This window comes from Mauremys reevesii, linkage group 5 (genome assembly GCF_016161935.1).
Source record: "Mauremys reevesii isolate NIE-2019 linkage group 5, ASM1616193v1, whole genome shotgun sequence".
Classification (NCBI taxonomy): Eukaryota; Metazoa; Chordata; order Testudines; family Geoemydidae; genus Mauremys; species Mauremys reevesii.
In genome coordinates, this window is record NC_052627.1 from 10,550,963 (window position 1) to 10,575,826 (window position 24,864).

The 24,864-nt window shown below is 49.9% G+C and overlaps 1 protein-coding gene across 4 annotated transcripts in view; it reads right to left on the minus strand.

The window, feature by feature from the left end:
- RBPMS (RNA binding protein, mRNA processing factor) overlaps positions 1–24,864 on the minus strand; it is a 128,272-nt gene that overhangs the window by 38,405 nt on the left and 65,003 nt on the right. For all 4 annotated transcript variants that reach the window (XR_005599114.1, XM_039540508.1, XM_039540509.1 and 1 more), the window contains exon 5: positions 19,211–19,361. Coding sequence is in view for 3 of the 4 variants with exons in the window: in XM_039540508.1 (XP_039396442.1) it covers positions 19,211–19,361 (151 nt within the window). In the remaining variant the exon portion in view is untranslated. The remainder of the gene's footprint in view (positions 1–19,210; positions 19,362–24,864) is intronic.

The following is a 24,864-nucleotide window of genomic DNA, read 5'->3' on the forward strand; positions in this document are numbered from 1 at the left end:
ACTGACAAAGCATGTGGAGCAAAAGCTGCAGACATTTGAACAGCACCATGTGCTAATGTTGACAAGTTTAGATAGACTAAGAAAGGACAACACCCCAGAAGACTGAAAGTGCCGTGTGTGACTACAGTCACCAAAAGATCCCAACTGCAATTTTTTGCCCATGTTGCTAGAATGACCCTCTACCAACTGTCTAAATTACTCTCTATGGAAGAATGGATGGAGAGTGAGGCTGCAGGTATTCACAGAGACAGTGGGATAACAGTATATAAACCATCCAGCCATGTCCCCAAGAGGTGCAAAAGGTGGTTCACAACAGACGTGGATGGAATCTGCTCATAACCTCAACCCTACCCAAACCTGGCCTGGAGGCTGTTATCTTCGACATGTGGACTGCCCCTGGAGAAAGGCACCATGCGGTCTAAGAGTTAGAGAAATCCACCTTCCCAAGAGACGGGAGCTACGTTGGTGGGTGAAGCTCTTCCATCGACATAGTGCTATCTACCTGGGGGGTAGGTCGGTGTAGTATGTTGCTCAGGGCTGTGGATTTTTCACACCTCTGAGTGACGTAGTTATGTCAATGTAAGTCTGTAGTGTGGACCTGGCCTTAGTTAATTCAATGGCAAAAAACGATATTAATGCCGAGTTCAGGTTGCTTGGTGGTAGGTCGTTCCCTTGCAGAACACTGAGGTTATACTTAGTGTTCTGTAAAAATTCCATACCCGGGAGCGACCAAACCCTGAGTGTGGACAGTGCTGTGTCGATGGGAGAGCTTCTCCCACTGAAACAGCTACTGCCCCTCGGGGAGGTGGATTAACTCTACTGACAGGAGAGCTCTCTCCCGTTGGCGTAGAGCATCTTCATTAAAGCACTACAGTAGTGCAGTTGCACCATTTTAAGGGTAGCCTTGCCCTGAGCTGAGCAAAACACAAACTTCTGGACACCAGGAAATGCAGAGTTAAGGTTGCCCATCCAACCTTAACTCTGCCCTCTTTCAGCACTGCCCCACTACACCCAATTAACACAGACATCTTTACTCTGCCAGCCCCACAGTTCAATGCCCAGTTAGCAACTCTGGCAGTTCCCTCAGCAGTCAACATACCTGCGCTGTGAGTTCCAAACCTGCACGCTATGTATCTTTGGAAACACCACATCTGTCCAAAGATCAGGGAGTAGCCACTCTCCCCACCCCTGCCCCAGCTTCCCCAGGGGCTAGTAAAATACAAAAGGTCCCAAACAACCAATCCAAGGCTTGCCTACCACCCATCCGCATTGCCCACCCCTTCATAGCCACAGCACCTCTCCCTGTCTGCCCCGTCCGTGTCTGCCCCCCACAAAGTCCTCTGATTCCAAGAATGTTGGTTGGACAGGCTGCTGACTATTCTGCTGTGTCCAGGGTCAATACAGTATATTGTTACAGAGGCAACTTGTAGCAAGCAAACATGAATTATTACATGTTTATTGCACAGGTGAACAACTGACACCATTTTGTCTTATATCACAGCAACAGTTTAAGCTCTAGATCTCAGTAAAAAATACTTAGCTGGTTTTCAGAAAAGTTTCTATGTTTTCAGGGCTTAGCTATCAGATGTGTCTTGCCATTGTCCTTTAAACAGGAAGGAGGGAAAGGGCTTCTCTCCACACCCATCGCAGCAGCTGAATGAGAACACCCCAGGCAGGCGAATACACCCTGAAACAAAAGCACCGAGACATGTGAACTGCTCCAGTGGGTGTTCCCATCCCCCTCTGCTATGCATGGGACATGCCGGTTCCGCGCCCAAAGGGGCAGGATTTCCCCAGATGTGGAGAGACAGGGAGGGGGTCCAACTCCTGGCATGCATGGGGGCAGTGAGAGGGGTCAGACCCCCCCCCCATGGAGCATATTCCAGCTCATACGAGGGAGCATGGACACACCCCAAGAAGAGCAAAAGTCTCCCCCCCACCCCGATCTGGGCATCCACATGGGAGGAGAGATTGAGGGGCTAACAGTTGCTCCTGCCCCTAATCTTCCCCAGACCACTCACCCTCACGTTTCCCTTCCCACTATCCCGCCCCCTCCATTTCCCCTAACCCCATAGCCTCCCTCACCTGAGCCTCAACCCCTCCCTCCCCTCCCACCCATCCCCGTGTATCCCCCTCCCCAGCCCCCTCCTCTTGCCGCAGCCCTGAACCTCTCTCCCTCTAGTCCCCCCACTTGTCCGCCACCTAATCATGCCTCCCCTCCCAGGATCCAGTCACACGTCTAGTCTTCCCCCCACCTCATGACCCAGGTCCACACTACAGCCCTATATCGGTAGCACTGTGTCGCTCCGGGGAGGGTGGACTCTTCACCCCCCTGCGTGATGGAGATATACTGACCTAACGCCCCGTGTAGACAGCGCTATGTGAGCAGGGGAAGCGCTCCTGCCCCTTCCGGGGAGGTGGGTGAATTACACCGGCGGGCGAGTGCTTTCCTGTCTGTGTAGAGCATCTCCATTAAATGAGGCGTTGTAAGTGCAGACCTGCCCTCCCAGGGCGACACACTTAACACGCTGCACACTTAACACCGGTAGCGCTGTGGGGTACACACTACCTACGCTGACGAGGCGTTTGCCCATCGGCCCAGGTAATCCACGCACCCCTGCAAGGAGGTAGCTAGGTCAACAGAACTATTCTTCCGGCCACCTAGCGCTGGCTGCACGGGGACGTTTTCATACGTCTGACCAACGCGGTTAAACTGACCTAATTTTTAGTGTGGACCAGGCCACACATTGTAGCAATCTCCAGCCACTTAATCCAAAACTCCTTTGGTCTAAGGTGGAGGCTTACGATTAACGTGCCCTTAGTTATGTTAACTGAAAGGTGAGTTCACCGCCACCACGGGGGAGTTCGCAGCCCTCAGACGCAATACGGGCTGTGATTCATCCAGTTGTTAGCTCTGCCCAGTTTAACAGTGCCAGGCGGCAGAAGGAAACCTTCTTTGGGGGGCCCTATAAACTCAGGAACCCCTAGGTCAAATGACCCCAAATTTGGATCACTGACTCTACAACCTGCCCCCACAAGGCATAGTACATTTCAAAGCAATAGGAGTAACCATTTGGCTTTTAGAGCACTTACAAGAGTTGAGTTTTAAAGCCTGTACAATGGCAGGAATGGAACACGCTTGCTGGTTTTCTGTATTGGCGGATGCGCAGTGTAGAAATGTCCATTTGCTGACACATTGTTTGCCATTTGGGTCCCACAAAAACGTAGTGGATGCCAGGCACTATTGTGGGCAAAACTCAATGGATTGAGACCATTTTTACCTGCATCACAGCACTAGTTTGACCGCTAGCTCTGGACAAGAAAAATCCCCACCTAGAACAGTGTTTTTAAAAATGGGTATTAGTTCTGGGCTTACGTCTCTGGAACCCTGCTCAAATAACTGCAAATCTGGGTCACTAGCCCACCCCCATACCCGTCTGAGTCACACCACATAGCAAAGGAATCCAGCTAAGCAGGTCAATTTTAGATGGTATAGAAAGACCGAGCTTTAAATGGATGTTTTGATACAACCTTAATTATAGTGGTGCTGGTGCTCCACCAGAACGTTGTACCGTAGTGTCTCTTTCGCACTGTATATCTGTAGTGTCCACAGCAGAGATGTTCCCACTTGGCAGGGCTGCATCGTGTCTGTAGCTTTAAGAGCAGCCTGTGTTTGAATTGCCTGGTTTCAGGGACGTGGACGTGTGAGAGCAGTTTGGGCTGGTTCCCTTACGCCAGGTAATGTGAAAACACACCAGCACTTCTAGCAGCCAGTGACTACTGAGGTTACTGCAAGTAGCGTTATGCCACAATAGCAGCCCTGTCTATCTGGAATCCGAACCTCCATGTACAACTTTCTCCAATGAACAGGCTTGTTTATGCTTCGGATCCGCGTGACCGGGGCTGAGCAGCAATGCCTGTGCACCTGGCCTGTTGTTACCCTTCCGTACAGATGCACTGTGATAATCAAAGAGTGCCTGACTGCATCCTTCAGCCGCTCCTCTAACCAGTAAAAAGCATGTGTGTGTGTGTGTGGGGGGGGGGGCGGGTGGATTGACGGCCAGGGCCTGACCGGGAGTTGGAAAAGAGACATGGGTGAGGTCACACTAAAGCAGGATCCAGGAAGCAGCAGTGCCGTGGAGGAAGCAGGTGGGCCCGTGAGCAGACAGTCAGCAGCCAGCTGTCACGGGGCAGCGAGAGCATACAGGGGAGGGGGCACCTCTGGGGGAGGTGGATCAGGATCCGCCAGTTGGGAAACACCGCACTACAGAACAAATGTTCCCTGGATCCTTTGGAGCTGCAATGTGTGAGCTGCTCTTTGGGCTTGGCAGGAAAGCCACGTCGTTTCAATCAGAGCGACGGCCACCTTCTCTCTTCACCCCTCCACTTCTGCTGCCCTTTCCCTCCTGGGGGCTCTTAGGCACAGCTGCTCACCTGCATAAATATCTCACTCTGCTAAAAAGGAAGCAGCTGACAATTTATGTCTCGCCCCAACGTGACTAGGTCCTCCGTAGACAGAGTGAAGCTGGTTCATACATGGAGGAACCACCCCCCTCAGTTGGTGTACCGGAGAGTGCCTGCTTTAATGCATGTTTTATCTCCTCCACGCTCCCCACCGGCAGGGTGACCTGATTTCATTTCCCCTACCACTTACAAGGCTGGTGTGTGCACTCATGGCCGTTGCACTGGCATTTATAAAATGTCTCTTGCATTTTTCATGCACACCCCACTTCTAAGAACGCTCCAGTTCTGTGAACAACTCCCCAGAGCAGCAGCCTCGGCCTGGGGTTTTCAGGAGGTGTTGTTTTCATGTATTTAATTAGGGCTGGATTGTCCCACGCCCTAATGCAGCCACGCCTGGCCACCCTACAGCTCAGGAGAGCAGAGTCTGCTGTGGGCTCCATAACCCCACTGCTTGTGAGCAAGTGGGCAGATGCATAGCTCTGCATCCCCCGTCACCACGTGTGAGCCGGCAGAGTTTGCTGGGTGTGCCGGGGACATAAAGTGCACCCATGAAAGAATGAGGAATCTTTCTCCCTGCCCTCTGACCAGCGGGGCTCAGGGATAGAATTGTTCTATGGCCCAGCTGCTCCTTGGAGCCCCCCCTTTAAGAACATAGGTCTTGGCTCATAAAGAAGTGCAGAAAATTGATGCTGTCCAATATTTTAGGAGCAGCTTCTGGGTGCCCGCAAACATCTTCCTCCTCCAGCCATGCCAGGGAGGGAGATCACGGAAAAGTGTCCCACCGGCATGACCCTCGTGAGCTCTGGACACTGGCCCTTTGTTAGAATGTGGCTGCTGGGCTGTCGTTATGGCTGAGGAGAGTTTCCCAGGCACGCAGGGCAGCTAGGTGCCCAGCCACCTTTGGATGTCACTGGGTGTTGGGTCCCACTGGTGCCTGGGAGAGAGCGTGAGGAGAAGTGCTGACTGGGCCATAGAGCTGCCGCTGGTGGTGATGTAAAGGGCAGAGTCCATCTTGGGAGCAGGTTGGGTAGAACAGGGGCCAGCTGTGGAGGGCTCTGTCAGGCAGGGCAGGAAGTGAGACGCCAGAGAGGAGTCCGGCAGCGAGGTTATCAGAGCTTGGACCAGAGGGTTGGCCAGAAGGGCAGGGGGGAAGGTCTCATCACCTGGAGAAGCAGCAGGACCTAGCATGACCTGGCTGTGCTGGTCAAAGGAGAGGGCTGAGTCAGAGATAACGCTATGGTTGTGGGTTATCTCTGGGTGCGGTTGATGCTACTGACATCAGGATCAGACAGGAGGTGTGATGGGAGGCTTCAAGGGAAGGATCCAGAGCTTGGTTTGGCCATGTTAAGTTTTGGTGAAGACTGGACACCCGAGAGGAGATGTCAGAGAGACAGGCCCAGGGTTTGGTTGGGATGGAGGGTCCCACACAGAGAGGCAGATCTGTGAGCCGTCGGCATAGAGCTGGTTGTGAGAGCCGTGGCTGAGGCTGAGGACCCACAGAAAGGCACAGAGAGAAGAGGTGAGGGCTGAGGATGGGGGTCAGAGGGACCCCCGACAAGAGAGGAGAGGAGGGAGAGGAGGAGGGCCCATCAAACCAGCCCCTGAATAAGCAACATGAGAGGCAGGAAGAGAACCAGAAAATTTCTTATTTCCCTAAAACTATTGTATATCTGGAAGGTTTTACTGTATTTGAGCGGGCTATTAGAGATGGTGGTTGTTGGGGGTTTTCAGACCTGCCAGGTCTCACACCACCAATTTCCTGTTACTTCACTTTGTCACAGAACACACTACATCATTCACAGACAATATTAACAGATGCACTGACAATGTTATATTCCTACATACACAGCAATCACTACAAGATTCATACCAGGCTACCAAAGAGCAAGGCCAGGTAGAGCATACTACAACAACATACACTACCCTGGCTCACTACTAAAATGGTCTTTCAAACCCTCTCTGAGCTGCATAGCTCCACACTGAGATCTTCTAATAGCTTTTGTATCTGATTGTGCAAGTCCAGCAGACAGCTGCTCCACCTCTTTCCTCTACCCTTTGTTTCACAGATACTATGCAGGACACAGCAGGCAGCTATAACCATTGGCTTATTTTTCTCACTGAGATCCAATCTTGTAAGTAAACAGCACCAGCGACCCTTCAAATGACCAAATGCACATTCAGTGTCATTCTACACCTGCTGAGTCCATAGTTGAAGCTCTCCTTGGTGCTGTCAAGATGGCTGGTGTATGGCTTCATGAGCCATGGGAGCAAGGGGTAGGATGGGTCTCCCAGGATCAGTATTGGCATTTCAACATTCCCAATGGTAATCTGCCAGTCAGGAGAGAAAGTCCCTGCTTGCAGCTTTCTGAACAGTTCTGTGTTCTTAAAGATGCGAGTGTCATGCACCTTCCCTGACCAGCCCACATAGATGTTGGTAAAGTGTCTCTGGTGATCCACCAGCACTTGCATTACCATAGAAGAGTAGCCATTTCTGTTATATACTCTGTGGGAAGGTTGCCTGGTGCAAAAATAGGGATGTGTGTGCCATCCATTGCCACGCTGCAGTTTGGGAATCCCATTGTTGCGAAACCACCCACTGTGTCCTGCACACTGCTAAGAGTCACACTCCTGCGTAGCAGAAGACAATTAACGGCCCTGAACACTTGCACGAGAATGGCCCCTGCAGTGGATTTCTTGACTCCAAATTGATACCCAACTGACTGGTAGCAATCTGGCTTTGCAAGTTTCCACAGTGCAATCACCACTCTTCTCTCAACTGTCAGTGTGGCTCTCATTCTGGGTCCCTGCACCGAAGGGCTTGGGGTGAGTTTGGCACACAGATCCAGGAACGTGGTCTTGCACATCCAAAAGTCCTGCCCATCATCCCAAACCTGCATGACAATGCAATCCCACCAGTTAGTGCTTGTTTCTCAGGCCCAGAACCCACACCCCGCCATCTCCAGCTGCTCTGTGAACTCCACCAACAGCCTTGAATTGTTTTTCTCTCTATCTCCCACAGCAATGTAGCCTCCAAGGAATCACAATGGTCCCTCTTGCAGCTCTGCAAATACTACAGGATCGCATGCTTGCAACACTCATAACAATAGTGCAGAGCTGGGCAGTCTCCATGCTGTCGGAGATGGTGGGCAGCAAGGAGAGCCACCCAGGTTTTAGGGGGAGGGATAGCTCAGTGGTTTGAGCATCAGCCTGCTAAACTCAGGGTTGTGAGTTCAATCCTTGAGGGGGCCATTTAGGGAACTGGGGCAAAAATCTGTCTGGTTCTGCTTTGTGCAGGGGGTTGGACTAGATACCTCCTGAGGTCCCTTCCAACCCTGATATTCTATGATTCTTTTTCGCGGCATTCAGGAGGCTCTGGGGGGAGGAGCAATGACACAGAACTGGGCGGGAAGAGGCAGAGTGGGGTGGAGCAGAGGCAGGGAAGAGGTGGAGCTGGGGGTCGAGCACCCCCTGGCACTTTGGAAAGTTGGTGCCTGTGGTTAACACACATTTCAAGGGACCATTCAAGGTGAAGTGGCCCGCTAACACCCCTTCAGTCATAGGGAGGAAAGGAAGGTAGGAGGTGGAGGAAGCAGCTGGAGAGAAGGTTGTTAGTGGGTTATAGGTTGTTGTAATAAGCCATAAATTCAGTATCTCTATTCAGTCCATGATTTTTAGTGTCTAGCAAAGTTATGACTAGGAGTGTGATTTGTTATCGATATTGTTATACCAGTGCAACCCCTTGTGCACGATCCTGGTACATCTCATTCCCTTCCCAAATTGGAATAAGCTGTACTGGCATAAGTGCCTTTCACCCAGGAGAAGTGCACCCATGCTAGGGAGTTTTGGTCACTTCAGCTATACCCCTACCGTTAACGTGGCAAAACTTTCTAGGGTAGACAAGCTCTAAGAAACTTCGCCCCCACCTGAGTTTGCGACTAGCAGCCTGAGGCTAGGTAGCCTGAGACACTCCCTGCAGTTCAGCCAATTTCCTCCTCCTGCTCCTCTTCCTCACTCCAGGCTGGGGTTGGGGGAAAACAGACTTTCTCCTCAGTTGACAGTTTGTGGTTGAGTCAGGACCGAGAGGCCCAGCCCTCATGCACAGTGAGGAGAGGAAGGCTGGGACTGTGCCGGCCTGCAGCTCGAGAGATTTAGGTTCAGTTCTCTGCCCTGTCACAGATCTCTGTGCGACCCTAGGCAAATCCTTGTGTCTCTCTCTGTGCCTCAGTTCCCCATCTGTCCAGTGGGGATCACAGCACTGCCCTGCCTCACAGGAGGATACAGACATTAAAGATTGTGAGGATCTCAGGCACTCTGGTGATGGAGCGGATACATGCCATAGCTAGACAGCTGTGCTACAGACAGTGGCAGTGCCACCTCTTCCTGATGGGGGCGCTGAGGTGGGCCATTTGGCCGGCAGAGCCCTCAAGGAGCAGTGACAGTCGGGGGCAAGGCCCAGGAGCCTAGGCCAGAGTGGATCAGTCCAGGCTGCTGTGGGGAGCCCCAGACATCCACTTGCCCCAGGCCAGGCGCTCTGGCAAGTGGGCACCCTGGTCCCCTGCCCAAGCTTACTTCTCCGATGCTGCTGGAGCTGGGCGTCAGGCCAGGAGCCGCCAGTCTCTCTGCTCTGCCTTCAGAGCTGGGCAGCCGGCGAGCAGCAGCTGCTATGGGTTGGCTATGGGGGTGTGTGTGTGGCTAATGCAAATTTCGGGATGGCTATAGCCCCCACAAGCCCTCTTCCCCCACCCTCCCAAGCACCCAGCGCTGCCCCTGGTTGCAGATCTCTGAGTGCTGCAGCAGCCTGCAAAATATGAGCCATTTGCCTTAACTATCCAGTAATGGGAACAACTGGCTGTAGATTTTATTAGCGTCCCTTGCTTCCCCCTTCCTGCCAGAATCCTTCAGCTGCTCCCCCAGCCTGGTGGGGGCTGGCTGCTGCCCATCCCCCAACCCTCTTTGGCAATGGCCCTGAAAGTTTCACTGCACCTTTGTCCCTTGTCTCGTTCCAAACCATTTTCCCTCTCCCACCCCAAGCCAAAACAGCAGAAACAGTCAATAACCTCCCCCCCCCTCCCAGGAGAAACCAAGGAGGAGCAAAGCCTGCCTGGGAAGCCTTTGAGTGACACAGGAGATTAAGAGTTTACACTGTTGACTTTAAAGTAAGATAAACAGTGAAAACTTGGCAAGATCTAACATAAACAACTCCCTCTCCCGCCACTCATTCCTAAGGCCAGAGCTCATTGCTAGGGGAAAGCACACGCCAAATAGGGCACCCTAACCTTTCCCAAGGGGGCTTTAGCTTGACTCAGAGCCGAGGGATTCCAGCTATCTGGTGGGAGGGAATGGAATACAGTACGGGCAGTCCACCATCAGTGGGAGCTGAAAATACTTGCAGAGCGTTGTCTCTCCTGGTGAATGAGGCATGACTCGGCCCACCATCAAACTCCTAGCAGCGGGAGGGATAGCTCAGTGGTTTGAGCATGGGCTTACTAAACCCAGGGTTGTGCGTTCAATCCTTAAGGAGGCCATTTAGGGATCTGGGGCAAAAAGAAATAGTTGGGGATTGGTCCTGCTTTGAGCAGCGGGTTGGACTAGATACCTCCTGGGGTCCCTTCCAACCCTGAGATTATATGATAGTATGGGGAGAAAACAAAGGGTTGGGTGTTTCCACCAGCAGGAGGCCAAGGTGCCACCTAGGCCCCACTTATGTCCTCCCTGCAGGGCCTGTGCCGCCCTCTGCACAGAGGCAAGTTCACTATAAATGAGCTACAAAGGAACCGGTCTGTCCAGGTGAAAATGCCTTCCTGGCATCTGTGCTAGCAGTGACACTGGTTCAGAGGGATCCAGTAGCAGGTCATTTCGTACCTCAGGGCTACATGAGAGGCACTGGGCTGTGTCTAACATCGACACAGTTTGGGCCCGACAAGATGCTCTGTAATCTCTTGCTAGCTCACATGTGGCTGAGTTGATTATGACGCTGTGCATCACTCTTGGAATTTGTTTACTCGGTTTGAGGAAATGAAAATGAGTGATCACAATTCTGCACATGCTCTTGATAAAATGTGGGTTAAAAACAAGCATAAAAATGTCGCTGAAACTTTTGTGACAAAGGGCAGATGGTTCTATTCTGAAACCTGCCACGTAGGTTTGATACAGTGAAATTCTTTGCCGAACTGCATCTCCATTTACCAGCCAGCCCTCCGGACAGCACCACTCGCTGCTGCTGCTGTTTGGTTACACTCGGATGCAATTCGTGTTCGAACCTGTGGATTTTACATGGTGAAATGGGCCCCTTTCACGGTTACGTTCTGTAGGGCAGAGGGCAGAAAAGGGGAAAGAATCTGCTCCAGCTAATTCCTGGATGCAGGAATCCCTGGGTGAGGTTCTCCAGACTGTGCTATACGGGTGCTCACATTGACGGGCATAAAGGTCCCTCCTGGCCTTTACACCTATGGCTATTCCGGGATCACTGCACACCCCGTGCTGTTCACAATGCTGACTTTCATGTTAACCCCAATATTTATCTAACTTTCTTTACCCCCCACAAACGCTTGCTTTTAGAGCATCACAGACGAAACACCCCCTGCCTTCGTTCTTTAGGTCTTGCTGAGTTGCACTCTTCAGGCCCAAACGAAAACCTGGGGTTCACATGCCCTTCACTTTAGGGACAGAGAACGGGGCAGACGGGAACTGAATCCAGCCGCTGGCTGGGCAGAGCCTGAGCCCTGGATTGAAAACCTCGCCCCTCCTAAATGTTTGTTCTTTACAAAAGGGTTGTCTGGGAGAGGAGAATGGGAAAATCTGAACGCTTCAGCTCCATCTCTGCTCAGCGCACTGTATTTACCAGGGAGGTGTAATCCCTTTTGAAAATTGGGGTTTATTCATGGATCTAGCAGAATAACTCATTTTCTGTCCCCTTCCCGAAAGCAATTTGTAGCTATTTTTGTTGCACAAACAAAAGTCCAATCAGCTGACAGATCCTTTAAAAAAAACTCAAGTGTTACATAAAAATCATTCCTGGTCATCTTTTGTTTTTCATTCACTTTGTCTCTTCCTAATGGAGCCCCAACACTGGGAACTTCTTTGTTGTTTCAAGCAAATTCCATTTGTTTTCCACATAAGCTGCTCCTTAAAATATGATCTCCTTGAGAGGAGGGGATGAAGCTTATACGTGGATTTCTTTTTACATAATTTAATATTCCTTTTAGCAAATTTTAATTCCTTTTTAAAAGATTTGCCTTCACTGCACTTGTGAAAAATAACCAAAGTACTTCCAGACAGTAGGAATTTGAAGTCATAGTAGGTTTTAAAACATTGCTTGCTTGATTGCAAAAATACTGCAGAGCTGGCAGTTGTGTCTAGTAAACAAGTTGCTGTTTTTGCAGAAAAAGAAAGTTTGTGAAACTCCTTTTCCCACTCGGAGTACCAGCTGCATGGAACTCTGGGAAAATGTCGTCCGCCGCCCCCCCCCAGTCTCACGCACATGCTGTGAGGGTAAAATTCACCCCTGCACAGAAGGCAAGCACAAGGCCTTGGCATGGGGGGCACTGTTATATCGTTTATTATTTGCTCTGCACTAATAACAGCACCTCTGTCCCCAAAGAGTGGCAGCTCTCAGCCCAGAGGCTATGTCACCTCTACGACTCTGTCCATGCAGTCTGAGGGACACACTTTCTTAGTCTGACTGTGTCTGCCCCTTGATCTTCCTTAACTGTTTTCCGCCTTCTCCTTTGTCTATAACTGAGTTCAGCTGTCAGTGAAGAAGCCAGGAGACAGCACTCTTCATTCTCTAGTGTCAGAGATTTCTGCCTGAGTCTGCAGAGAGCCTGAAACAGTAGCTCTGAGCTGTGAACTGCCCCATTCAACTTGATGAGTGTTAATTCCGATGCCAATGAGGACACTGCAAATGCTAATAGTGGTAACAATTTCCCTGATCATTGCAGCATGTGAGAAAGGAGACGGTCACGTTACGCAGCTGTGCACAATCTATTTGGAGCGAGTGCTCATTCTGGGGCCAGAATTGGTTGGCCTGGGAGAAATTCTCATTTATTTATTTCCTCAATCAAGAAGAAGCCAGGCCCAAGGAGCCCAAGGGCCACTTGTGTCCCTACAGTGGAGTGGTCAGGCCCAAGGATGTCACAGGACATCTGAGCCCCAGGAGGGGTGGCCTGACCCAGGAGCACAGTGGATGCCAGAGAGCACACATGATCATAATTTGAACATCTGCACAATATACTGACAGCAGTGTCTCATGTTGGCATCTAGAGAAGGTAGAACTTGGTTTGTGGGTGGACTTGGAAGAATTCCACTTCCTGCTTCGCCCAGTTTGACCCCTGGATTTATCTAATATAAAGAAAGAAGCAAAAAATACAAACCCAACCGACTTCAGATATTATTTGTGAAAAAAACCCAGAGCCCAAATCTTTCCACGGTAAAGGGGCAACGAGGGCATCAGCTCTGGGTGTTTGGTTTTTGCTTTGCACATCACCATTAACCACTTGCAAAGTGCATGAAAAATAATGTCACGGTGTCTACAGTCAGTTTACAATGTTTGTATTTTGCTGGGGGAGTACAGTATGTGTGAATAACAGCCAGTGCAGAATCATGGGATCATAGAACTGTAGGGCCGTGAGAGGTTATCTAGTCCAGCCCCCTGCACGGAGGGAGAACCAAGGAAATCTCAATAATCCCTGACAGGTCTTTGTCCAACCTGTTCTTAAAAACCTCCAATGAGGAGAATTCTACAACCTCCCTTGGAAGCCTGCTCCAGCATTTAACTAGCCTGACAGTCAGAAAGTTTTTCCTAATCTCTAACCTCAATCTCCCTTGCTACAGATTAAGCTCATTACTTCTTCTCCTACCTTCAGTGGACATGGAGACCCCTCTTTATAACAGCCCTTAGCATATTTTGAGACTTATCATCAGGTTCCCCATCAGTCTCCTTTTCTCAAGAACATGTCCAGTTTTTTTAACCTTTCCTCACAAGTCAGGGTTACTAAACCTTTTATCATTTTTCTTGCTCGCCTCTGGACTTTCTCCAGTTTGTCCACATCTTTCCTTAGGTGTGGCACCCAGAATTGGACACAGCACTGCAGCTGAGGCCTCACCAGTGCCGAGTAGAGTGGGACAATCACCTCCTGTGCATTGGCAGCAAAGAATCCTGTGGCACTTTATAGACTAACAGACGTCTTATAGTGTATAAGGTGCCACAGGATTCTTTGCTGCTTTTACAGAACCAGACTAACACAGCTACCCCTCTGATACTTGACTCCTGTGCATTGCATACCGCATGCCTGTTAATATGCTCCAGAACGATACTAGCCTTTTTCACAGCTGCATCACACTGTTCTCTCATATTCAATCTGTGATCCACTATAAACCCCAGATCCTTTTCAGCAGTACTACTGCCTTGCTAACGATTCCCCATTTTGTAGTTGTGCCTTTGATTTTTCCTTCCTAAGTTTAATACTTTGCACTTGTCTTTATTGAATTTCATCTTGTTGAATTCAGACCAATTCCCCCGTTCTCCAAAGTGCTAGCAACCCAGCTTGGTGTCATTTGCAAATTTTATAAGCAGACTCTCCACTCCATTACTCAAGTCATTAATGAAAATGTTGAACCAGACCCTGGCAAGACTCTACTAGATATGCACATTCCAATTTGAGAGCGAACCATTGATAACTACTCGTTGAGTATGGTTTTTCGACCAGCTGTGCATCCGCCTTATAATAATTTCATCTGAACCACATTTCTCTATTACGAGAGTGTCATGTGGGACTATCTCAAAAGACTTACTAAAATAAAGATACAGCACATCTACTGCTTCCACCCATCCATAAGCCAGTAAACCCCGTCAAAGAAGGAAATTAGGTTGGTCTGACATGATTTCCTCTTGACAAATCCATGCTGGCTATTTCTTATAACCCTATTATCCTCTAGGTGCTTGAAATGGATTGTTTAATAATTTGTTCCAGTATCTTTCCAGGTATCAAAGTTAGGCTGACTGGTTTATAAATCACTGGGTTCTCTTTGTCCCCCTTTTTAAAGACAGATACAGTAAAAACTGTTTTATCCAACATGTTGGGGGAATGAGGGGTGCTGGTAACTGAAAAATGCCAGTTAACTAAGAGGAAGGGAGGGAGTTTGGATGCGGGAGGGGGTGTAGGGCGCAAGCTCTGGGAGGGAGTTTGGGTGCAGAAGGGAGTGTGGGGCTGGGAGTTGGGGTGCAGGGCACAGACTCTGGGGAGTTTGGGTGCAGGAGAGGGCTTGGGGCAGTTGATTGGGGTGCAGGAGGGGGGTGCTGGATCCAGGGGTGTTCACCTTGGGCAGCTCCCTGCAAGCGGCGACCTGTCCCAGCTCCTCCTAGGCGGAGGTGCGGCAGGCTGGTCTGTGCGCTGCCTCCACCCACAGATGCCACCCCCGCAGCTCCCATTGGCTGCTCTTCCCAGCCAATGGGAGCTGTGGAGCTAGTGCTCAGGGAGGGGCGGGGCAGTATGCAAAGCCACCTGCCACACCTTCATCTAGGAGCAGCCAGGCCAGGTCACCACCTGCAGGGAGCCGCCCAAGGTGAGCACCCCCTGGATCCAGCACCCTCAGCCCCTCCCATGCCACAACCTGCTGCCCCGAGCCCCCTTCCACACCCAAACTCCCTCCCAGAGCCTGTGCCCCAGACCCCCACCCATACCCCAAACCCCTGCCGGCCCTGCGCCAAGCAAACTATACACCAGAATTTCAATGAAGATCAGAAATGCCTGTTTATAGAGCTTTCCGGCTGGTGAAGTGCCAGATAAAACAGCTTTTATTGTACTGTGTTTGCCCTTCTCCTGTCCTCTGGGACCTTACCCGACTTCCATGAGTTCTTGAAGATAATCGCTAGTGGTTCCGAGGTTGCTTCAGTAAGTAACGCAGGGAGAATTTCATCAGGCCCTGCAGACTTGAATACATCTAACTTCTCTAAATATTCTTTAACCTGTTCTTTCTTTAGTCTACCTTCTGTTCCTTCCCCCTTGTTGTTAATATGAAGTGTGTTAAGTATCTAGTCACAATTAACCTTCTTTTTAGTGAAGACTGAAGCAAAACTGACACTAAATACCTCGGTCTTTTTGGTGTTGTCTGTTATGAGCTCTCTTTCCCCACTAGGTAGGGGACCTAGGCTTTCCTGTGTCTTTCTCTTGCTCCGAAGCTATTGAAAGAGTCTCTTCTCATTGCCTTTTTTGTCCTTTGGTAGCTATCATTCATTCTGTGCTTTAGTCTTTCTGATTTTGTCCCTACATATTTGTGCTATTCTTCTGTACTCATCCTTACAATTTGGCCGTGTTTCCACTTTTCGTAGGATTCTTTTTTGATTTTCAGGCCATAAAAGAGCTCCTGATGGAGCCACATTGGCCTGTTACTATTCTTTGTATCTTTCCTTTGCATCGGGAGTGTTTGCTGTCGTGCCTTTAATGCTGTCTCTTTGAGAAACTGTGAACTCTCCTGAATTTCTTTTGCCCTTGGATTTTCTTCCCATGGGACCTCACCTACCAGTTCTCTGAGTTTGTTAAAGTCTGAACTCCATTGTCCTCATTCTGCTGCTCTCATTCCTTCCCTTCCTTAGAATCATAAGATCTTTCATTTCATGATCACTTTCACCCAAATTGCCTTCTGCCTTCAGCTTTGTTACCAATTCCTCTGTTAGTCAGAATCCATTCTAAAATGGTCCCCCTGGTTACTTCCTCCATCTTCATAAACAAGAAGCTGTCTCTAAGATGTTCCAAGAACTTACTGGACTTTTTGTGTTTTGCTGTATGCCTTTTCCAACAGACATCTGGGAAGTTAAAGTCCCCCATCACTACCACGTCTGATGTTTTTGTTATTTCTGTTATTTGTTCTAGAAATGCCTCATCCACCTCCTCCGCCTGACTGGGTGGTCTGTAGTGGATCCCCTACCATGATGTGGTAGGTATTTGTCTGTAGTGACTTGTATTGGCTGAGTTAGGATTTAATTTCACTATTAAGAATGAGATTTACTAATTAAAGAGAACTGACATTCACTGGCAACCTTGACTGAGACTATCCGAACAGGGTGTTTTTAGCTTTGCTGTTCTTTCACAGCTGTATTTGCAGAGGAGACATGGTTTGTTGAGATGCATAACTTAATACAATGTGAACTCTAGCCTATTTGTAGAAATTCAGACAAGCTATATTTATGACGGTAACGTGTACAATTGTAAAAAGACATTCGTCATATAGAAACAATGCTATTTGCACTATAGCGTTAGTCTCAGTGCAGCGCAGCGATTAAGAAATATGTTTATTGATGTCTCTAGCCCCCTAATGGCACTATCCTTCCACTAACAAAACATTGTGATAAGAATGTGCATGGCCACCAAATAATGCCACGAAACCCAAGTTATTTTTCATTCAGACTGTAACTGCAGAATAAACTGGTGTGTGGTCCAGGCCTCTATCACACAGGAGCCTCACTGCAGAGTGACTACAGGGCAGTTCACATGCCTGTTTCAGGGCTGAGAATTTGAGCAAGTTCTGGGAGCTGTTTTGAACTCCCTCCAGCCCTCCAAATTAAAAAACAAACAAACACAGCTTGGCCCTGCTCTAACTGCAAGGCACCAGGGCAACATTGGGACAGGGCACTCAAGCACAAGGACCCCAGCTGAGATCACGGGCATGTTCATCTTCCTCAATGTGACTCCCTGGTGTGCCCCGTCCAGGTGGGGCAGAGGGCACATGGAGTCACCACATCAGAGCATGTGGCACTCAGTTTGCACAGGGCTAAGTGGCTGCACAGGATGCCGGGGAAAGCTGCCCTTACACGGGAAAAGCCAGAGGGAGTGAGGAAGGGACTGTCCCCATGAAGGGGTAGGGATGGAGTTACAAACTCCTCTGAAACATCCACCGTTGGCTACTATCTCCTCTGAAACATCCACCGTTGGCTACTCTTGGAGACATGATACTGAACTGGATGGTCTGTTCCAGTGCCCTGCTACCAGAATCAGAGCAGACGTGGTTTTCAACACACAGTCATACATTACAAGGCCAGAAGGAACCATTGTGATCATCTAGTCTGACCTCCCATATAGCACAGGCCAGAGAACTGCCCCAAAATAATTCCCAGGTCATATCTGTTAGAAAAACATCCCATCTTGATTTGAAAATTGTCAGTGACGGAGAATCCACCATGAACCTTGGTAAATTGTTCCAATGGTTAATTACTTTCACTGTTAAAAAATTATTGTATTTCCAGTCTGAATTTGTCTGGCTCCAACTTCAAGCCATTGGATCATGCTATGCCTTTCTCTGAACCTATTATTAAATACTTGTTCCCCATATAGTTACTTATAGACTATGATCAAGTCACCCCTTAACCTTCACTTTGTAAACAGATTGAGCTCCCTGAATCTATTGCTATAAGGCAGGTTTTCTAATCCTTTAATCATTTGCGTGGCCTTTCTTTCTTTTCTCCAATTTATCAACATCCTTCTTGAATTGTGGACACCAGAGCTGGACATGGTATGCAGCAACGGTTGCACCAGTGCCAAATAGAGAGGTAAAATAACTCTCTACTCCTACTTGAGATTCCGCTGTTTCGGCATCCAAGGACTGCACTAAACCTACTGACCACAGTGTCACACTGGGAGCTTATGGTTCAGCTGATTGTCCACCATGACCCCAAAATCTTTGCCAGAGTCACTGTCCCCAGGTTATAGAGTCCTCAGTCCTGTAAGTACAGCCTACTCTCTTTGTTCTTAGATGTACACATTGACATTGACATCATCCAGTGTCCACTATCATGTGTAAACATTCAGTCTCTGCTTCCAGAAGTGACTGTGCATCAGGGGTGTAGCTACGGGTGGCCCTGGGTGGGCCACAGCCCACCTACTTAGCATCCAGGCCCACCCCCGAGCCCCAGCTCTGCTCCAGCCCCATCTAGACGTGGAGGATGCCACACGCTGGGTGCACACACACACAGCCCGACTGGAGAGGGTTGGGACCACAGCGGCACAGCAGTGGAGCGCCTGACAAGCCGCCACGCATGCACGCACGCCACAGCAGGAGGAGGGCAGCCGGCCAGCCCAGTGGCGGTGATCATTAAAAAACGTAGGCCTGCTGCCTCGGGGAGCCAGGCCCGGCATTGGTCAGTGCAATAGGGATGGGAGCCGTACACGGTGGAGAGTGGCGTCTCCTCCCGGAGCTGGGTGCACATGCGGGGCCCGGGAGACTCCTGCCCAGAGCATCCATCGTCCCCCACAAGGCCGGCTAGATTGGAGGGGGTGGGTGGGAGGTGGGCCCCCCAATGCCTCCTGTCCCCCCTGTGTCCTGCCCCTGTCATTGCCCTCCCACCCAAAGCCGGGGCCCACCCAAATGTCCCATGCTAGCGATGCCACTGCTATGCATGGAAGATCCAGAGAGTACCAGTATCAACTATACTGCCAGAAAACAACAGCACCACCAACAAAAGAGGCCACTCTGTTGTACCTGCTGCCTAAGCAGCCTGCCAGAGGCAGAAGGTCACCTCCAGATCCTGGTCTACAAACAAAGGACTTGGTCATAGACAAAACCACCTCATCTTCCAGCAAGCGCGAGGGAGGCGCACTTCATTCACGTCTAACATTGCTTTGCAGAGACACCAAACTAACGCAGTGGTTTCTCCTCTTTCAGATTGTCTAAGTCACAGAGCGCCACAGGATCCAGCTCCTTGGCTGTCTCTACCTGCTGTTTAATTAAGAAGACCATAAAACCAAACACTTACATTGCTCCCTGGTAATGAACTGAGGTACCGTGCTGGGGAGAGGAGTGCTCGGGTTCGGGGTTCCCACTAGCTTGCTCTTGGCCATCTTGGTGTTTGCCTTGGCGAATTCTAGTCGTAGCGTTTGTGGAATTTCGGGGTCAAAGCGAATTCCCTTTGTCAAAGCAAGAAAACAGAGTGTGTCAATTATCTGTACGGCCAACATGGAAAACTACTGAATGAAATCAGCACTGTGGGCGAATGCCCCGAACACCAGGCTGCTGTGGCTCAGGTCACCAGCACCTGAAGCGCATTGCTCGAAAAGCCAAACAAAGCAAACACAGCTCACACTGGGATGGGCATGGTTCTCCACAATTCTGACTCTGGCATCCCACAGTGAGATCCTCGCTGGCAGACCCCAGCACTTGTGTAGGGCTCCGGGGGTCCCTAGGGTCTTGGTGCGTGGATCGGATTGCAGGATAAGGGCCTCCACCACTTTGTACACAGAAAAACTTACCAAAATTCCAGTTTTAAAGCTGAATCCGATTACTTATTTTTAAAGCAAATTCTTATCTTTATTGAATCGGCTGATAAAACATGCAACAATAAGGGCTTTGTTTTCCTTAATTTATTCACAAATAACAGAACTTGCCTTCATCTGGCTTACAGACCACTAGGGAATTGGAACTGCAATCGCTGTGACCATAACGTAGTTCCCAAGGCAGACATCTCACACGCACCAGCCTTTGAAGGCTGGCGCCCTCAGGCCATGGGATGTCCAACCTCAGACAGCATTATTCAGTTACGTGGCCGCGTTGATGGCACAAGGCAGCGAGTTGATCTCTGGACCTCAGTTATCACTAACTCCACTGTCAAGTGATAGCGGAGCCTGCCGGAGGCTTGGGGAAGAAAGGGCAGGATGGCCATACGTGAGCTAGAGGGCAGCAATCCTAAAATCAGGGGAAGGGAGAGCAGCTGATAGGCTCAGAGTTGACACGGAGGGAGGGATTTTTATTTTGAGAGGCTGGGACGGGGGGGTGAGGAACCTTCTGGGAATATTTTTAAAATAAAAAAGAGGGAGAAATGTTCACGTTTAACTCAGGCTGGGCTCCCAAGCTCCGGAATTAAACCCAATCAGGACCCAAAAAGGCAAGGAGGAGGGGACAAATAAAGGAAAAGAGAAACACCTGCCCTGGGGGACAGGCAGGCTTTGAACTGTCACACTTCTTAGAGTCAGGGCAGACGGCTCAGACAGCTGGAAATGACTTTCCACTGAAGGCAGTGAAGAGCACAGCCCAAAACTGGAATTAGAACCACGCCGAACTAGCTAAGAACCAGGTCTGGACTTGGGGGCTCAGGGCACGTCTAGCTGAAATGTTCTGTCGCGACAGTGATGATGCACAGCTACAAAATGGCTCTGTTATATAGGACCCAACTGATGAGAAGCTTCTCTGAACCTCCAGCTAAACAGAACTGAACATTAGAACAGGCTTGCTTGTGAGATCTCCAGAACTTCCTGCTTTTATGCATGGACCAAAAATACCCACCATAACAGCCTTTTTTACCCTGGAATTTTGGCACTTTCACTTCTAGGTCCACCCAGGAGATGAAGGAGGGGCTTGTGGTCAAGGCATGGGAGTGGGGCTCAGGAGATGTGTATTCAGTTCACAGATCCCAGCTCTGCCACAGAGGCAGTGTGATCCCGGACAAGTCACTTCCGGCGAGCTTTTCAGAAGGAACGTACAGAGTGGACTTGTGATGAGACTTAGGCTCCTGAGTCAGGCTTACAAGTCACTGAAGCGCTTTGGGACCTTTTGCCTATAGTGTCTCCAAATCTCAATTCCCATCTGTAAAATGGGGAGAATAAGCCTCCCTTTCTCACCCCCTTTGTCTGACTTGTCTGCCTAGATGGTAAGTTTTTTGCTCAGGGACATGATACAGCCCCTTGCACAACGGGGCCCTACCCTTGGTAGAAAGCGCTAAGTATTACAACAAATAACGGAGGTGTAGAAGTATGTGGAACCAACCAACCACAATGGTAGCTTTGTTTAGCTCCCAGTTTGCGTGTGGGGGAGGAATGAGGGGTTCTAACCCTGCCCAGGCTGTCATGTCCATTGCTTGCAATGACCAAAAGCCGTGACCTCCGACAGCTCTTTGATGTCCCATGTCAGGAGAGCCGATCCTCTCTCCACTGCTCAACAGACACGTGTCCACAGCCCAGACCTCCCATACAACAGGCACTGACTGGCTCATCGGCTCTCATGTCATCACTGCAGAGAAACCAAGGACTGAGCAGGCATGGAGGTGGAACTGCCCTGAGAGGGGGAGAAAAGCTTCCATTGCTGGCCTGCTCTGGATAAGTAATGCCCTGTGGTCTCCAGAGCTATGGTCCTGGCATTGACTACAAGCAATTCTTCAGCAAGAGGACAGCGTGCGTCTGGGGGTCATTGTAGTTGATTGTGTATTTATTCTTACTTTTACCGCTATTAGAGGGTAATGACAGCTATGTCCAGCAGGAGAGAGGGCAGGTGAGACACTGTGACACAGGCACTGGGACGCTCACGACTCTCACAACGCTTGGTGTTTTTCTTACAGCCCCAGCCACGGGGGTCAGGTCCTTAGCCAAGACTCTCCTTTCATGAAGAAAAGGGACTTTCTGCGGCAAGCTGGAGAGTGTGACACCCCCTCCTCCAATGCTCCCGCATGTGAAAGCAAACGAAGAGAATGTCAACGTTGGTATTTTGTAAAATCTCGTGGTTTTTAATCTCAGGATCTTTTGGCACCTTGCTCGTGAGTTTTGAACACCCGGGGCTGGTAATGTTGCACACTAGGAGCTAGCTGATAAGGGCCAAATCTGGTTTCAAAACATGGCGGCAGATCCTCCACTGGGGTAAATGATCAGGACTCCACTGAAGGAGGATCTGCCTGGGGGGGTGTACGGTCTCCATTCCTGTGCGATCTCCAGTAGCAGGCCTGTGCTTATGTGGGATAGAAACAGGCCCTTGTTTTGATGACCCAGCTCCACCCAGCAGGGGCGGGGGCACGGCCTCACCAGAGCGCTGTGGCTTCTCCAATCCGTAACTCGCAGGATCAGTGGGGACGTCTCAAAGCCCCTTCTCTTCTCAGACTGTCTGACAGCCTGAGGCTGTTCCACACAAACCCACACTTTGAAAATTGCCTTTCAAAGAAATCCCCTGCCCCCGCCCCCGAGGCCATGCAGAGTGAGAAATGGTAAATAAAACGCCGAGTTGCCGCCTCAAAGCAAAGCAAGTATCAGAGGGGTAGCCGTGTTAGTCTGGATCTGTAAAAGCTGCAGAGTGTCCTGTGGCACCTTATAGACTAACAGATGTATTGGAGCATGAGCTTTCGTGGGTGATACCCACTTCGTCGGATGCATGTTATGTCATTCACCCTTAGTCTATAAGGTGCCACAGGACTCTTCAAACATAGCAGGATCTCTCTCTAGAGGAGAAAAGAATGAATGGGCGGGGCGGAACAATCAGCTGGGTGAGTGGCTAATGCTGCCACAGCTGGATGGGAAGATGCTCCTAGGGTACAGAACCGTCCTGACAACTGCCCAGCTGGGCCAGTGCTGCATGCCAGCCCCAGGAAGGGCATGGGGAGAGCAAAAGGAGCGGTACCGATGCAGTGACGGTGCAGTGCAGATGGCAGCCGCTTTGCTGTAACAAAGCTCACACGAGTAGCCGCTAGGATTTGGCAGTCCTAGGGCGATGCCGACACTGGGGGCCCTCCCCCAGAGAAGGTGCATGCACTGTGAGTCACTGTTATCTTCCAAAGCAACCCGATTCTTCCTACTGTGGAACTGCTGAACGTCTCCAGAGTGGAATGGCAGCCCCAGGCTCCTATTGCACCTCGACTGCTGGGGGTCAGTACATCCACTACATTAGGAGTGGGGGGAGGGACACACATGGTAAAACTGGGGGCCCACTAAGCTGCCAGAAGCTCGAGGCCCTACCCAAGTTGGCATAAATGAAACAATTTACATATGTGAAAGAGCGGCTGCTGGGATGACTCCTGCTAAACTCCATTTTGCTGCTACTGGCTGGGCTGCCCCGAACAAGACAGAGCACTGTATGCAGGGCCTTGGGTTTCTGTGGAGCACTTCTCTATTAGAGGGGAAGGTGGCTAGGGCTCACATTGCAGAATCTATGGGTCACATTGCCTGGAGGCTGCCGCTGGCTCACCTCCCGCTATTGTCAACCATGATTTTCATCTAAACGCTACATAGCGGGATATAATGGGCCTCACCTCCAGAAAGCCAGCCATGACATTGTGCATGCAAATCACCTTGTTGTATGTGTAAATAGCTCCGCAGCTGGTTGGCCACATCCACACACAAACAAACGTGCCACGATGGTGAGCATCCGCACAGATCACACGTAAAATCTCTGTATGCACAATGGCGCATCTAAATTACGGCAGAAGTCAATCCAGATCTTACTAAAGCCGGGACCGACGGTCACACTGAGAAAGTGCCAAACTAAATTCCCCAGGACACTGAGCCGTTTAGCAAAAATAACACCAGATTTTTCGTTCCAAATTAAAGTTCCAACATCCTTTAAAGCCTGCAAAGTTTAAATGACCTAATTTGTTTGGCAGCAAATTCTGAGTCCATAGGCTTAGCACAAGTCACATTCCTCTAACATCTTTAGCATCAGCACCATATTTGGCAGTCAGCATCCTGCTCCACTGAGCCCTTCTCCTCAGGGATTAGCAGAGCCAAAAATATTTTAAATTTAAAGAGACGACAAGGAAAAACAGAGAAAGAAATTAGAGGATGGGCAGTTTGCTGTTATCCTTGCCTGATGAGATTACTCAGGGGGCTCAATGATTTCACCCAGAATGGCATCGTCATGAGATTAACTCTGTACAGACAGCAGGGAGCTGGGCTTGTCAAAATCAACTTTTTTTTTTTCCATGGGAAAAAGCAGGCTGTAAATGAGTAATTCGCTAATTGTGAGGTTAGAAAATGGCTTCCTTCAGGGCAAGGCCGCTGCTTCTTGAGTCCCGAGGAGGCTAGGGATGGCAATCATCAGGTCCAGATTGCCATAATGAGATCTGTGCAAAACTTTTGTTGCAAACCACAAATCAAAGCAAAACTCCCCTGTTCTAAGGTTTCACTACAAGGTTTGAGGGAAGAGTCACTTAAGTACACAACCCTGGACCCATTTTGATTTGGTTCTGATGCAAATCTAGATGTAACTCAGCTGCTTCATCTGGTTTGGGTTTGAGTTTTTGGGGCTTTGTTGTCAAACCTGGAATTTAAAGGGTTAGACTCTGGGTGCAAACCCAAATGAATCAAAGCAGAGGCAAAAGCTAACCCTGCAAAAGGGAGCTGCTGGGTTTTCTATCGAGTTCCAATCACATGAAATCAAGGCAGGGGGTTCCCAACAATCAGTATCATACAGCCTAGGCCACCCCAAGCCTGGCCCTAGTTACCCCACCTGGAACTGGGCTGGAGTCAGCATAGAGCCACCCATCCCAAAGTTGGAAACAAAGCCCCTGCCTCAGCTGGCGCGAGGAAGGAAGAAGCTCACAGAACTGCTAGCGTGTGAGGGAAAACAGGCAACTGATCACAGGGGACCAGCGACCAAACAGCCCGGTTGTAAAAGGGCAGAGCTGTGGTGAGGCCGGTGGAATTGCACTTCCTTACACCC